Genomic DNA, 12194 nt, shown 5'->3' on the forward strand with positions numbered 1-12194 from the left:
CTAACGTGTATTATGTATTTTTCTATGATACCCCTTACAAAGATAAAAAGAATAATGACAATTTACACCTGCAAAACTTGTTAGCTGAAAATTATTACAAAACAAGGAAGAATAGAACTGGGATTTTTTACTACAAATTTTTCTAAGCTAAACTGCATTTCTCCTAACCCAGTTGAGCCAGGTCCTTCATATTCACCATCAACTTCATTTTCTGGAATTCCAGCAATTATCCTGCAAATTATTGCAGCTTTTTTCACGCTATGTACCCTGGCAGTGGCAGTTGCTCTGTTACTTAACTCTTTGTCACTCGCATTCAAGTGAGCGTATTGTATCTTGAAATTAAACTGAATTATTTGGCATAGATAACAAGATGGATCTTTACAAAGATCATGAACTCTCTTCGTAGATTTCCCATGGAAACATCTCACTGTAGTACCATAGAACCGCAACAGCTCATTCCCATCAACTGTGCTCCTTGGATGCCTTGGATATTGCTCAGAGGCCACCTTCTTCACATTTTCTCTATATTTTTCAAACCTTTCAAGGACTTCTTCTGAGTAGCTCACCCTGAGGACTGTTCTAACCTTTTTCAGTGGCTTTGATGTGTTGAGCCAAGCTTTTTGAAAGATCATTTCCACAATTTTTCTTGATGGGTCTCCAACACCCAGTTCTGCCAAAATTTTATAATGATGTGAACGAGTTCGCAGCATTTAACATACACTTAGTGAAAAAAAGGATAGAGGAAGTTTCAAGTATACCTCAACTACTCCAATTAGTTTTCCTCTTAAAAAGTTACAAGCCTGTTACATTACAATGACTTCTGAAAAATCATAACTTTTATATTTCAAGCTTCTTTATAGTGAAAACACTGAGTTTTGAAGACATGAAAGCATGTTGTGTCGATGCAAATAGGAGCAGAATGCAGCTTAGTATCTTACCATGAAGCCTTCCCAGTGTATTGCTTGGTCTTGAAACTACTGGGCTAGTTGGGGTTTGCATTAGAGATCTATTATAGCTATTCGTTTTCTCCCATTCTGAAACACAGCCACTTCCCTTGCTGCATTTCGTTTGCTGCTTGATTACATCGTTGATCTTGTTTCCACATTTGACATTATCCTTCAAAGAGACCCATAAGGCGTGCATCTTGTTCTTTGCTCCTCTTCTTCTTTGTGCTGACTGGAATATATGACCACAGAAAAAATGGTTTGTAGTGAACAAGTTCGTTGTCTCAGTAACATGCACAAAGTGAAGGGCAAAGAAAACAAAGAATATAACTTTTGTTCACTAAATTCATTTCCAATTTTAAAATTTACCAACATATATATATATATATATATATATATATATATATATATAAAATCTTGTCATTATAAGTATAATTGTTTTTAAAATTAAATATATTTTTAGTTCGGAAACTTAATACATTTTTGGTTTTAAATTTTAAAAATTAATATAGTATTTTTATCTAAAAGTTTATTAAATGGTATTGGCATTTGAGTTATAATTGTTAAACATGTAAATAATTTAAACATTAATTTAAAATATGTTTGTCAAAAAAATTTAATAGAATTAAATTAAAAGAATTATATTTCACTCATTTTTTGAATTTTGGAGTCTAAATTTATCAAAATTTTAGAACAAAGATGAATTTCAAGTTTACTTCGAATACTAAAACCATTTATAGTATTGTATTATGTTCACGAAAATTAAAATGTATGTATAGAGATAAAAGATTATAATTTTGTCTCTATATATATAATTATCTTTTATTTAGTTTTTATATATTTTACCATGACCTTGTGTTACTTTTAGAGTATTGTAACGGCACAAAGACAGGGAATACCATTAAAAGAAAATTAAAACTGTCTTTTGGTACACATTCTGGATTAAAATTCATTTGGTATCAAGACAAACATCTTTTAACGTTTTCTTTCTCCTTCTGTCACTACGGGACACATATGCTAGATATGTTTTCAAAATGAGAAAGAAATGTCTACTCTGGAATGTTTTTGAGCAAGGCAGTACACCAGTGGACTCTACTTAGCCATTTATTGCTCTTTTGTCAGTTTTGGTCCAAGCGGTCGTTTGTTTTAAATTTACTTACAATGTCAATATCAAATGCTAAGCTAATCAAATTTGTCTAAAAAGGTAAGATTAACTGCACCAGTTCAATCATGAAATGTGTTTAACCTTACTTTTTAGCTATATTACTCATAGAAGACTTTTTGCAGTATCAGTTTTTCTCTGTATTTCTCTTTACAACATTATTTTTCTTTTGTACAGACTTTAAACTTATTGTATAAATATAGTTTCTCTTTTGATTTATGAAAAAGAAAAAGCGATCTGCTCGAGTCTAAAGACAACATAGAATATCGGCCGTTTGTATATGGTTCTGAAAAGTCGCTTCACATATCAAAGACACAATCATGCAGAAACATGGTTGTCTTTTTTCTTTGGTATAAAGAGTCATGCCACTAGCACTGCAACTGCTTTTCCATTTACATGACAAATAAAGCAAGTAAGAGAACAAACTCTCTTATCTCTAATTTAGTGTTTGTTTGTGTAAAATCTAGAACCATTTGAGCTGGCATAATGCTATGAAGGGTTCAAAATGATGGTATGATAAGGATGCAGAATTGTGCTCATGGGTGGCTTCATCTGACTCTGAGGGGACAAGGATCAGCCCGGAATCTATACATCTTGGTTCCACAAATGGAGCAAGACGTGGCAGCATGATTCTTCAGTCCTGATTAAGCTAAGACAAATATATGAATTTAAGAAAGTTGTACTTTACTTGCATCGCAATTAAAGGCCAACGTGAACATGTCAGACCGGTTCAAAGATAAAGCCAAGAGAATCCAATCGTCATCAAGGGTGTACTCTATCAAGATGCCAAGGCTAGCATTATGCAAATCTCGGTTGCTGATATATTTACTGTAAAAATAGTTCTAAAGTTCATCTTGGTATTTCATCAAGCTTGCACGTTCAATTCTAATTATGCAACCTTTCAGCTGTTTTTCTCTTTCTAGAAACATTCTTGAATGCACCTAAAATTCTTCTACCTATGCTAATCACGTCTTGACATGTGACAACTGAATACAATATAGCTGCTAAACTAATGATAATGGAATGTACTAGGAAATTTGCAAAAAGAAAAAGAAAAGAAAACCCTATTTTTTTTCTTTCTGTTCAGTTTTCTAGAAACAAACAAGCACAGCACACTCGGCAATGCTGGTCCCCCCCTCCAAATTACAGTCTGAAAGGGACTGTGTCCTTTTCTAATGCTGAAACCAAGGGATTTCGCTTTATCAGTTGCCAAAGTAAGGATAAGGCATATATGTACGTAACTACGTATAACATAACGTCCACCGAGTTTTTTGTCTGTGAATTGAGAAGACACATCTATCTATGTAAAAATCTAATGGTTATCTATCTCACCTCACATCCTTGTCAGTCACGCAAGAGGGTGTTTTGAAACACGTTCAGAGATCAGAAAATCATGACAACGATGAGAGAAACGCTAAAGCTAAAACTTGTAGCCCTCACTTTGATGTGAAAAACCAAATCCGTGCTCCATTTCCAAACAAGATAAAAAATTATGCAAGTCTAATCTAAACAAAACAGTAAGAATATCCAACATTTACAGATCACGTGCAGTCCAACTTCATTATATCAAAACAGATCATCAATCACGGGGTATGTACGACTTGAAATCAGTGCAGTGGGGACTAGGGACCAAGTCTAACCAACGTGGAATACTGAACACGAGATACAATATTTAGTAAAAGGCTTTATGCACTTTTACAAGGTTTTGTAGGAGTAACTTTGACATCAGCCTCATATTTATACAGAAGAATTTGGATATGATTATAAATAATTATACAATTACAGAGATTTAAAAGTCAACATGATGGAGCTGCTACCAATTCTACATAACGGCAGCTCTCAAATAGTGATATAAACATAAAAGAACTATCTGCATTTCCGTACAGAAAATGAGACGTTACACCTTTGAAGCTATACCCGCCAAAAATTAAAAACAAAGTAAAATGTTACTCAGAACTTTTATTTTCATGTCTGTTGTGTGATCAACTTCATGGACCCATTAGTATTCTTCCCATGCTCTGTGGGCAAGGATACGAGGCATGGTTTAAAGCTGGACCATCACTCCTATTGTCTCTAGAACCATAGGGATTAGAGCTGTTATTTAGAACACCAAAGTATACTGGAGCTGAGGTAGTATGAACAAACTTGAAATTAGAATTACTAGTGTGAGTTTGAGTGCTCCCAAATTCAGAGTGCATTATTTTCCCTTGTGCGTTTGATCTATGTTCAGCAGCTGAGCTAATTCCCATCCCAAGGTCAAGGCTAATAGTATCACTTTCTTCCAACTTAATTCTTGTCTGTCCAGCTGCAGCTACTGCCATGTCATGGCTGCTATTCTTTGCAGCTGGTACATCATGATTGTGTTTACCCTCATATGTGGTTATCACTGCTTTTGGATCATGAGATGCCCTCTCCACATGTTTTCTGACAGGGCAACCCGCATTTGTGCATTTGTAATAACTCCTACATAAGCAGCATAGTAAGATACAAGGTTAACAAGAAATATGTAGTTGAGTAGCAGATTTTAGCACTGCAGTTAGTATGAATCATAAGGATGGATCATAAACATGCAACAAGAATATCAAGGTCTACAAAGCACATATTTGATTTGACTTCCATGCTTTTAAAGCATTTCCTGAAGTAGCCACACAGCACACTAATATAGCAGAGGAATCATGAGAAGTAACCTTTTGAGTCTTTAATAATGACATCCACATTGATGATTGTCTCCATGAAATAGAAAGGGTGGTACATACACTTCCAAGGACAACTATAACAACAAAATTAATTCATGTATATGTAGCCCAACTTATAACTAATTGCTCACAACTGTCTATTGACTTCATCAAATGACAGCAAGTTTAGCTGTGACATTGGGAACAGATACACCAGTCATTCATTAAAACAAGCAACATAGTAATCCTACTTTCCTCATGAACAAAATAAAATACACTGTCCACATGTCCTTCAATCTTTATGACTGAGTATAAAGCCTGCAATGATATGAATATCTTCTTGTCCTTCCCCTCCCCGCACCCTAAATTTTCTCACAACTTGGTAGGGTATATACAAAAATAATGTTTGCTTCTTTCCTTTTGGATGGGACATCTACTCGTCAATACTTTCCTATAATTAATAGTCTACTGCCACTTTAATTCTCCACCGTGCTTCGTAGCAAAATTTTAGCAATCATGCTATTAATTTTCAGTTTGTCATACCCATGCAAGTAATTTAATCACTCTAGTTCCTCATTCTCAACAACTTTATACTACAAAGGAGAAAAATAAAAAGCTTCTGAATGAATATTAAAAACAGCTTTCAAAGTCATCCAAGAGAAATTCCTCCACCTAATAATCTAACAAGTTATTTTTCCAATGCTGTTCTTGAAACTGTAAAATATCATCTACCTCGCCCATAGCTCCATCAAAGTATCCCATACCAAAATGTTCTTGTTACGGGATTCATTTGTCTAGCTTACTTTTAACAAGAGCCTAATAACAATAATAAACTTTCTTCCTTCTTGTACAACTTTGTGTGTGTGTGTGTGTCTATATATATATATATATATATAGCCCTCGCATTTGCATGTCTGAATATAATCTAGTGAAAGATGCAGACTTTGTTTATGGACAAGGTAAGCTATAGCTGCAACAGGGGTCTCAATGCGAGAGACTAGCTAACAACAATCATGATAAAAATAAAGATTGAAAAGTGAATATTCAAGTTTCAAAAAACTATTATATCATGTTAATTCCTCACTTCAATTATTGTCTACACAGCAAGTACAAGATCAAATGCTTGACAATAGTAAAAAATATCATTTGACAAATCACATACATTAAATTGAACTTATTAATTTAACTTCTATTCTCAGTGAGGACATACCTTGGGTTAGGATTGCCTCTCACCACCTTTTGGCCATACTTACGCCAGCGATACCCATCATCCAATATATCAACCTCACTCAAAGTTTGTACAACAACCCGTGGCTCCCGGATAGGCTTCACTACAGGAGTGATGTCAACACTTCCAAGTTCCATTTTTCTACTCAACAAAAAAGAAAAAAACTCAGCAGCAGCAAGTGGGCACACGTGCTGAAGAAATTCAGAGCTTCAACCAAATTGTCATACCTTCGCTTTGAGAAGGGATCATCATCATCAGTGTCATCACTAATCCTGTTTGACACAAACCCAACACCCTCTAAACCATCATCGTTTGTTGCTATGGTTGATGGCTCAGAAGCACTGTTGCGCTCAGCAGCATGGGACAACTGACCATACATGGAGGATGCTTTGTCTACAAGAAAAAATTAGAAGAAAAAGAAATTCAGCTTATTTCTCTGCAATAAGTTATATTAACATGGAAGCTATGATAAGCATCTGGCTGGTATTACCATCTAGGCCAGCCAAAGAAGAATCCTTATCGGATCTCTCTACTTGAATAGACATAATAGTACCAGTAGAGTATCGGCAGCTTGGTTGAGGTTTAGGATGATCATGTGTTCCCTTGTAAATTATCTCCGCGATTTGACCATCATGAGAGCGTTCAAACAGTTTTTTCACTTCACAGTTAGGATGTGTACATTTGTAATAACTGCGTGGAAATTCACTTCCTTTAACAAGTTTTTGCCCGTATTTTCGCCAATTGTATCCATCATCAGATGTTTTCTCAGCTGCAACTGAAATTCCATTGCCTCTAACCTCAACATGCGATTCTTGAAGCCCAGTAGCTGTGTTGCTTTTGTGGTTAACGTCATCCAAATCAACATCAACAGGAGCACTAGGACTAGAACTAACCATTTGTACAGGTGATGATAGACTTAATTCGTTAGCAGGAACTGCTATCTCACTTTCAACTAATGGTGAGGAAACAAATGATTGTGCTTTTCCTAGACCTTCTGCTTGAGTTGATTGTTTGATAACATGGTTATTGAAGTCTGCAGGAACCTTAACATGAGCAAATAGCATTGGATAAGTGCTATGAAATTAGCAAATCTTCAAAATAATATTAATCAGAACATGGAAACACCATTTGTTTTTATCTAACACTATAATCATGTATACGACTGTAAATTATAAAACCATTCAAATGAAACAAGACTTCAGAATTTATTTTGTCTCATGCGACAAAGTATGAGTAATATCCATCTTGATAAATTTGAATTCTGAAGAATTATCCTATCTTGTTTTGTCAGTTAGTATACAGATTTAAACCAAGTAAAATCAGGATAGAAAACAAAATTTGAGCCCATTCGTCCATGTCATTTGAAATTTATTTTAATCAAAGTGTTGCCAACATCAATTGCATTACCATATTCAACCTGTTGAGTGGTTTAAACTCAAAGAAGCTTGATTTCCTGTCATCAACAGTATTGGTATTGAAGCATGCAGTGGTTACTGCAAATGTAGCAGAGGCCTTAGAACCATGTACTGTTTGTTGAAGCTTGCGGAGGGACCCTGTAGTTGGTGAAGACTCCACCTGCAACGCATGGACAAAAAATATTTAAACTATGAGCTTTTTGAGCAAGAGTTGTGGAGTGATGAAAAATTATAATGCACAGAAAGATACAAGGAACAATTTATCTTCTCAGAAAACCAATAAAAGGAGAGGAGGAAAAAGGCAAAAAACAGCAAGTTCCTGAATTTCTGAAAACCCTAAGGCCTCAAACAGCAATCAATAAACCTAGGAAATCCGTAATAACAGCAGAAAGAAACCACATATATAATCTTCTGAGTAAACCAATAAACCTAAACTAATTGAATGGTTTATCAGCTAGTGATGTAAGCAACCCACTATAACTGAACGTAAGCAAAGTTTTTTACTTTCTCCTGCTGCTGATATTGCATATTGTTTATTTGGAGCCCGTTTGACAAAGATACCACAGTCGTTATAATTTGCAAAAGTTAGTTATATAAACAATCAATCATAACAAAGAAAAGACTCTCCTAAATGAATGTAGCAAATAATTCCACTCGAATTAGGACCATACAGACTATTAGCGTCTAGAAACAAGTCCTTTCAAAAAATCCAGACCCACAACCTTTCTGACATTCCCTATATTATTCTCACAGCACACATAACTAAAATCAATCCACTAATCGTCGGTAATGCTTGATTCGTTTGCTCCACATATATAAATAGTAAAGGAAAAGAAGAGGGCTTTTCTGTGCACTCTGCTGCACCGTTGAAACAAAAACAAACAAAAAGGGCAAGCACCAACAAAAAAGAAGATTCATTATGTGAAAAAACAACACTGACATTAAAATAAATAAAAGGAGAATGTCTAGCGATCCTCAGCTAAAGTTATATTCCACCAAAGAGAATACCGTATTTAAGCATAAGGCAGCCAATACATAATCCTATAAGAGCAAAAGCATCAGAAACTAACGGACCCATACTCAAAAAATGTACTACTAAGTGAAGGATCAAACGAGTAAAGAGCCAGCTCTAAAGAAACCATTTTCCACGAGGCTGAACCAGCATATAAGAATTTCGAATTTTGCATAACAAAAAAAAGCATCTGCAGCTCATTACTCACCAGCATTCAAATCAAGTCATTCTAAATCATCAAATTATTCCACCAAATCGATAAGAGTTGACACCAACCCAGATAAGCCCTATTGGGTACTGAGAAACCCCAACAAAATCACAGTGAAAAGAACAATTTTTTTATATGCCACTCGCTATAAGCGGCCTTTACCTTATATGTGTCAAGTAAAAAAAGAACAGTAAAACACAACCTTTGCCCAAAATGAACTAAAAACGACAACATTCTCCAACTGAATTCACTCAAGCATGTAGCTTTCCTTCTTCTGTTCCATCTCCTCTCAGAAAACACATAAAACCCTCTGAAAAAATGAAAATTCTCCCCCATAAACACCAACCCACTTATTTCCATTATTCACCAAAGTAAACACTTCAATTGGAGTTCCCAAAAAAGAGGAGGAAGAAGTAGAAGCAAAAGAGCACACACTCTCACTCACTCACTCACTCACCTTCATGTTAGAGAGAAGAACCGGTGATTCCAGAAACGATGTCGGACTCAGTCCTGGAGGAATCGTGATGCACGGCGACCTCGAGATCGGAAGCTTCGCCGGCGCAATCAGCTTGTACCTCGCCGTCGAATTCTGACCCGACCCACCTCGATTTGGATCCTCGGATGCCCCGTTGAGGCGTAGCTCCGAACTCGGGCTGGGCTCGGCGGAGGCGTCCATTGTGAGCGGTGGCGTTGATGAGAGTCAGAGCAGAAGTAGGGAGGGAGCGAAGGGCAAAAGGGTCATTTCAAGATGCAATTTTTGTTTTGTGGGTGTTGTGTTTGTGTTTTGTGTTTGAAGGTTGTGTTGTGTCAGAGATGCTGTAAGAGCAGGACTCAGTTGACTTACAATGTTGGATCTCTCTTTCTCTCACAAACAACTCACTCACATGTCTGTGACTCTCTTCTCTTCTCTGTCATTTTAAACCCTTCTTTCTCAACTTTTTTTTTTGTTACTTCTCTGTAACTAAACTCACACCATCACCAAAAAAAAAAATCATCATGGAAGTAATAATTGAGGTTGAATTGTAAGAGTGTGTGGATTAGATTAATTTGGGTTTACAGTAAATTTAACATATTTAATACTTAATTAGACTGGTTTAGTGATTATGATAAAAATAAATTATTATATTTTAAAGTTTTGAGTTTTGAGTTTTACTTCTTATTTATTTCATATACTAGTTAATATTATCCTAATGCAAAAGAAAATATTATTTGGTATTTAATGATTTTTATTATATATTTAGATTTTTGCAGATACTACTTTAAATGTATTATTAATTTTTTTAGTCAACATATTATTAAAATAATATAATAAATTTTAAAAAAATGGTAACATCAAACACATTCGTAAGAAAATAAAGCAATAATACCTAAAATATGATAATCTAAAAATTAAAAGTCAATCTAGTTTAACATATTTAATTTAGAGTTCAACAAATTTAAATGTCGAGTAAAAATTTACCATAAATTTTACTTATTCATTGTTTTAAAAAAATATATTAAAGGGAGAAACGAAAGGATGGGATGTAGAGAGAGAAAAAAAATGGATTAGTGTGGATTTAGCTTTTAGACTTTTTAAAGCTGATAGGTAGATAATTATGTCAATGAATGATACACAATTGGACAAAGATTTTGTAACAAAATGATTACTTTACTATTCGTTAAGAGAAATTATTGTTTATTTAATTTAATTTAAGTTTTGATGTTGTGTTTGTGGCTAGTTAATCTAGGTAAGAGTTGAAAGTGAAAAGTGGTGTGCCAAGTACCAACCAACTCTATGTTACTCTTCACCACAGCAATCAGAATGAGTGATTGGTGCAAAACTGTGAAACCCTTTCCACAAGTTGAAAGCCAAAGCTAAACCAGAATTAGTTCACCAAAAGGGTTAGATTCAAATAATTTAACCCCATGAATGGGAGAGTCAATCTCAAGCAATGACCTCAGTGTGTAGTTTTTGTCTATGTTACATGAACTTTGATCTCAGATTCAATTCAAGGAATGTACTGTCGGCAATTCCCACAGGGAAACTGTCATGTTTATGCAGTAAATGAAGTAGCAAAAAAAACAAAAAAAAAAAAAAGGAGAAATGGGTTAAACACCAATTAGTACAGAGAATGATGTTGTGGTAGAGGTTTTGGAAACTCACTGACTACATTGTTTAGGGCATCTAAATGTGGCAATTTGTTGACCTGACCATTTAAATTCCAGATGGGTATTTTTCAGTGACAATAATAAATGAGAATGTTGTCAATTTTTCATGGATATGCTGTAAAGATCTAGGAAAGAGTAAGTTAACATGTTGTCCTCACACTATTAAATATCTGCTTTATTTACTAATCTCACACCATTTTGTTCAAAGGAGTTAAAAAGGAGTTGAGGCTCAAATTTTGGTTTACTACTATAATGTGTAGGGTATTATTAATGAAGATGGTCTAGAAAAGCACAAGAGAAAGAAACATTTCATTGGAGTTTGTTTTCCTTTCTCAATTTGGTGTGGTATTTTACTTTTAGCAGTTTGAAGACAGAGAAGAAAGGGAAGGGTGTACTTAGCCTATAATTAGGTGAAGAGAAAGGAAAACAGCAACAACAAATCTAAGCATTTAACGGCTTGAGATGCAGTTAAAGCAAAGTTCTTACTGGTTTCCTAAATCTTTACAATCTTTTTGTTGAGTAATCTTTTTCCTTTCAAATGAATTTGTCTATATTAAATGCTACAGCACGTCATTGTCACATCCAAAAAATTCCCTGCTATGTCTATCTCTCATGACACTTCCTCTTATTTGGTAAAATTTTGCAGATGAAATTGAAACATGAATTACTTATTCACCATGCTTTTTCTTTCTCGAATTTATTTAATTCATAAAATTTTATAACCGTAGCAAATAAATGCTTTGTATGTGAACAGATTTTCTCAGAGTTTGTCTTCCATCTTCAACAATTTTATGTGAAAATCACAGGTGAATTATTAAGTACTACTTAAATTAAGAGAAAGAAAAGGTCGTAAGATTTTTGCCAATGTTTTTATGCTTATTTCTCAGTGTCTTTGACAGGTTTTGTATAAAAAAGTTATTCTCACTTGAACCATCATAATTATAAATAGCAGAATATATAAACTGACTATATCAGTCGCTTCTTGTAAATTGAATTGAGTTTCTTTATTGATAGCGTTGGAATGGTAGTTTGTTATAAAAAAATGCCAACTGAAAAGAAATAAAATAATAACCTTAAGATAATATATAAGTTAGTCCCTTACGATAAAATATTGACTCTGGCTAGTGTATTTCCTACTAATCCTAAATCTGGTAAAACACAGTTTGCAGTATATAATATTAATAAGTGTTCTTTGCCAAATGAAAAACATGAGTCATAAATTGATGAGGGATGCAAGGTCCATTTTCTTATGAATGAAATTCTCGCTTCCAAAAAAGAAGAGAGATGGCATGTCATCTACGGCCCATTTCCATGGAACACACTGAGAATACGTCTCAACCATCACTGTAGCAAACATACAGAAAACGAGGTCTCTTACACGTTACATTATCATACCAAAAAG

The 12194-nt window shown here is 34.5% G+C and overlaps 2 protein-coding genes across 4 annotated transcripts; both read right to left on the reverse strand.

Annotated features, from left to right (window-relative positions):
• Nucleotides 1-60: 60 nt before the first annotated feature.
• LOC108322864 (uncharacterized) lies at nucleotides 61-1275 on the reverse strand. Its single transcript, XM_017555139.2, has 2 exons — nucleotides 939-1275; nucleotides 61-670 (listed from the first exon to the last, which is right to left on the reverse strand). The coding sequence occupies exons 1-2, from the start codon at nucleotides 1141-1143 to the stop codon at nucleotides 81-83; spliced, it is 795 nt and encodes a 264-aa protein (XP_017410628.1). The 5' UTR covers nucleotides 1144-1275; the 3' UTR covers nucleotides 61-80.
• A 2540-nt stretch (nucleotides 1276-3815) lies between these two features.
• On the reverse strand, nucleotides 3816-9597 carry LOC108322857 (probable WRKY transcription factor 20). Of its 3 annotated transcripts, none has more exons than XM_017555131.2 (6): nucleotides 9102-9597; nucleotides 7417-7584; nucleotides 6563-7052; nucleotides 6237-6402; nucleotides 5992-6150; nucleotides 3816-4569 (listed from the first exon to the last, which is right to left on the reverse strand). In XM_017555131.2, exons 1-6 carry the CDS (start codon nucleotides 9318-9320, stop codon nucleotides 4095-4097), a joined length of 1677 nt encoding a protein of 558 aa, XP_017410620.1. In that variant the 5' UTR covers nucleotides 9321-9597; the 3' UTR covers nucleotides 3816-4094. The 3 variants fall into 3 exon arrangements, with proteins under 3 accessions (XP_017410620.1, XP_017410619.1, XP_017410621.1); XM_017555130.2 differs by having other exon boundaries at nucleotides 6500-7052; XM_017555132.2 differs by lacking the exon at nucleotides 9102-9597 and adding an exon at nucleotides 8645-9076 and having other exon boundaries at nucleotides 6500-7052.
• Between the last annotated feature and the right edge of the window lie 2597 nt (nucleotides 9598-12194).

This window comes from Vigna angularis, chromosome 7, assembly GCF_016808095.1.
Source record: "Vigna angularis cultivar LongXiaoDou No.4 chromosome 7, ASM1680809v1, whole genome shotgun sequence".
Taxonomy (NCBI): Eukaryota; Viridiplantae; Streptophyta; class Magnoliopsida; order Fabales; family Fabaceae; genus Vigna; species Vigna angularis.

Bases quoted from the DNA above. Each gene is read 5' to 3' on its own strand.
- LOC108322864 (XM_017555139.2), bottom strand. From the start codon at position 1,143: ATGCACGCCTTATGGGTCTCTTTGAAGGATAATGTCAAATGTGGAAAC. The intron at 671-938 runs GTAAGATACTAA...AAATTTTGGCAG, and splicing joins TACACTGGGAAGGCTTCATG to AACTGGGTGTTGGAGACCCA.
- LOC108322857 (XM_017555130.2), bottom strand. From the start codon at position 9,320: ATGGACGCCTCCGCCGAGCCCAGCCCGAGTTCGGAGCTACGCCTCAAC. The intron at 7,585-9,101 runs GTGAGTGAGTGA...CATGCGTTGCAG, and splicing joins TTCTTCTCTCTAACATGAAG to GTGGAGTCTTCACCAACTAC. The intron at 6,151-6,236 runs GTATGACAATTT...TTTGTTGAGTAG, and splicing joins GATCCCTTCTCAAAGCGAAG to AAAAATGGAACTTGGAAGTG.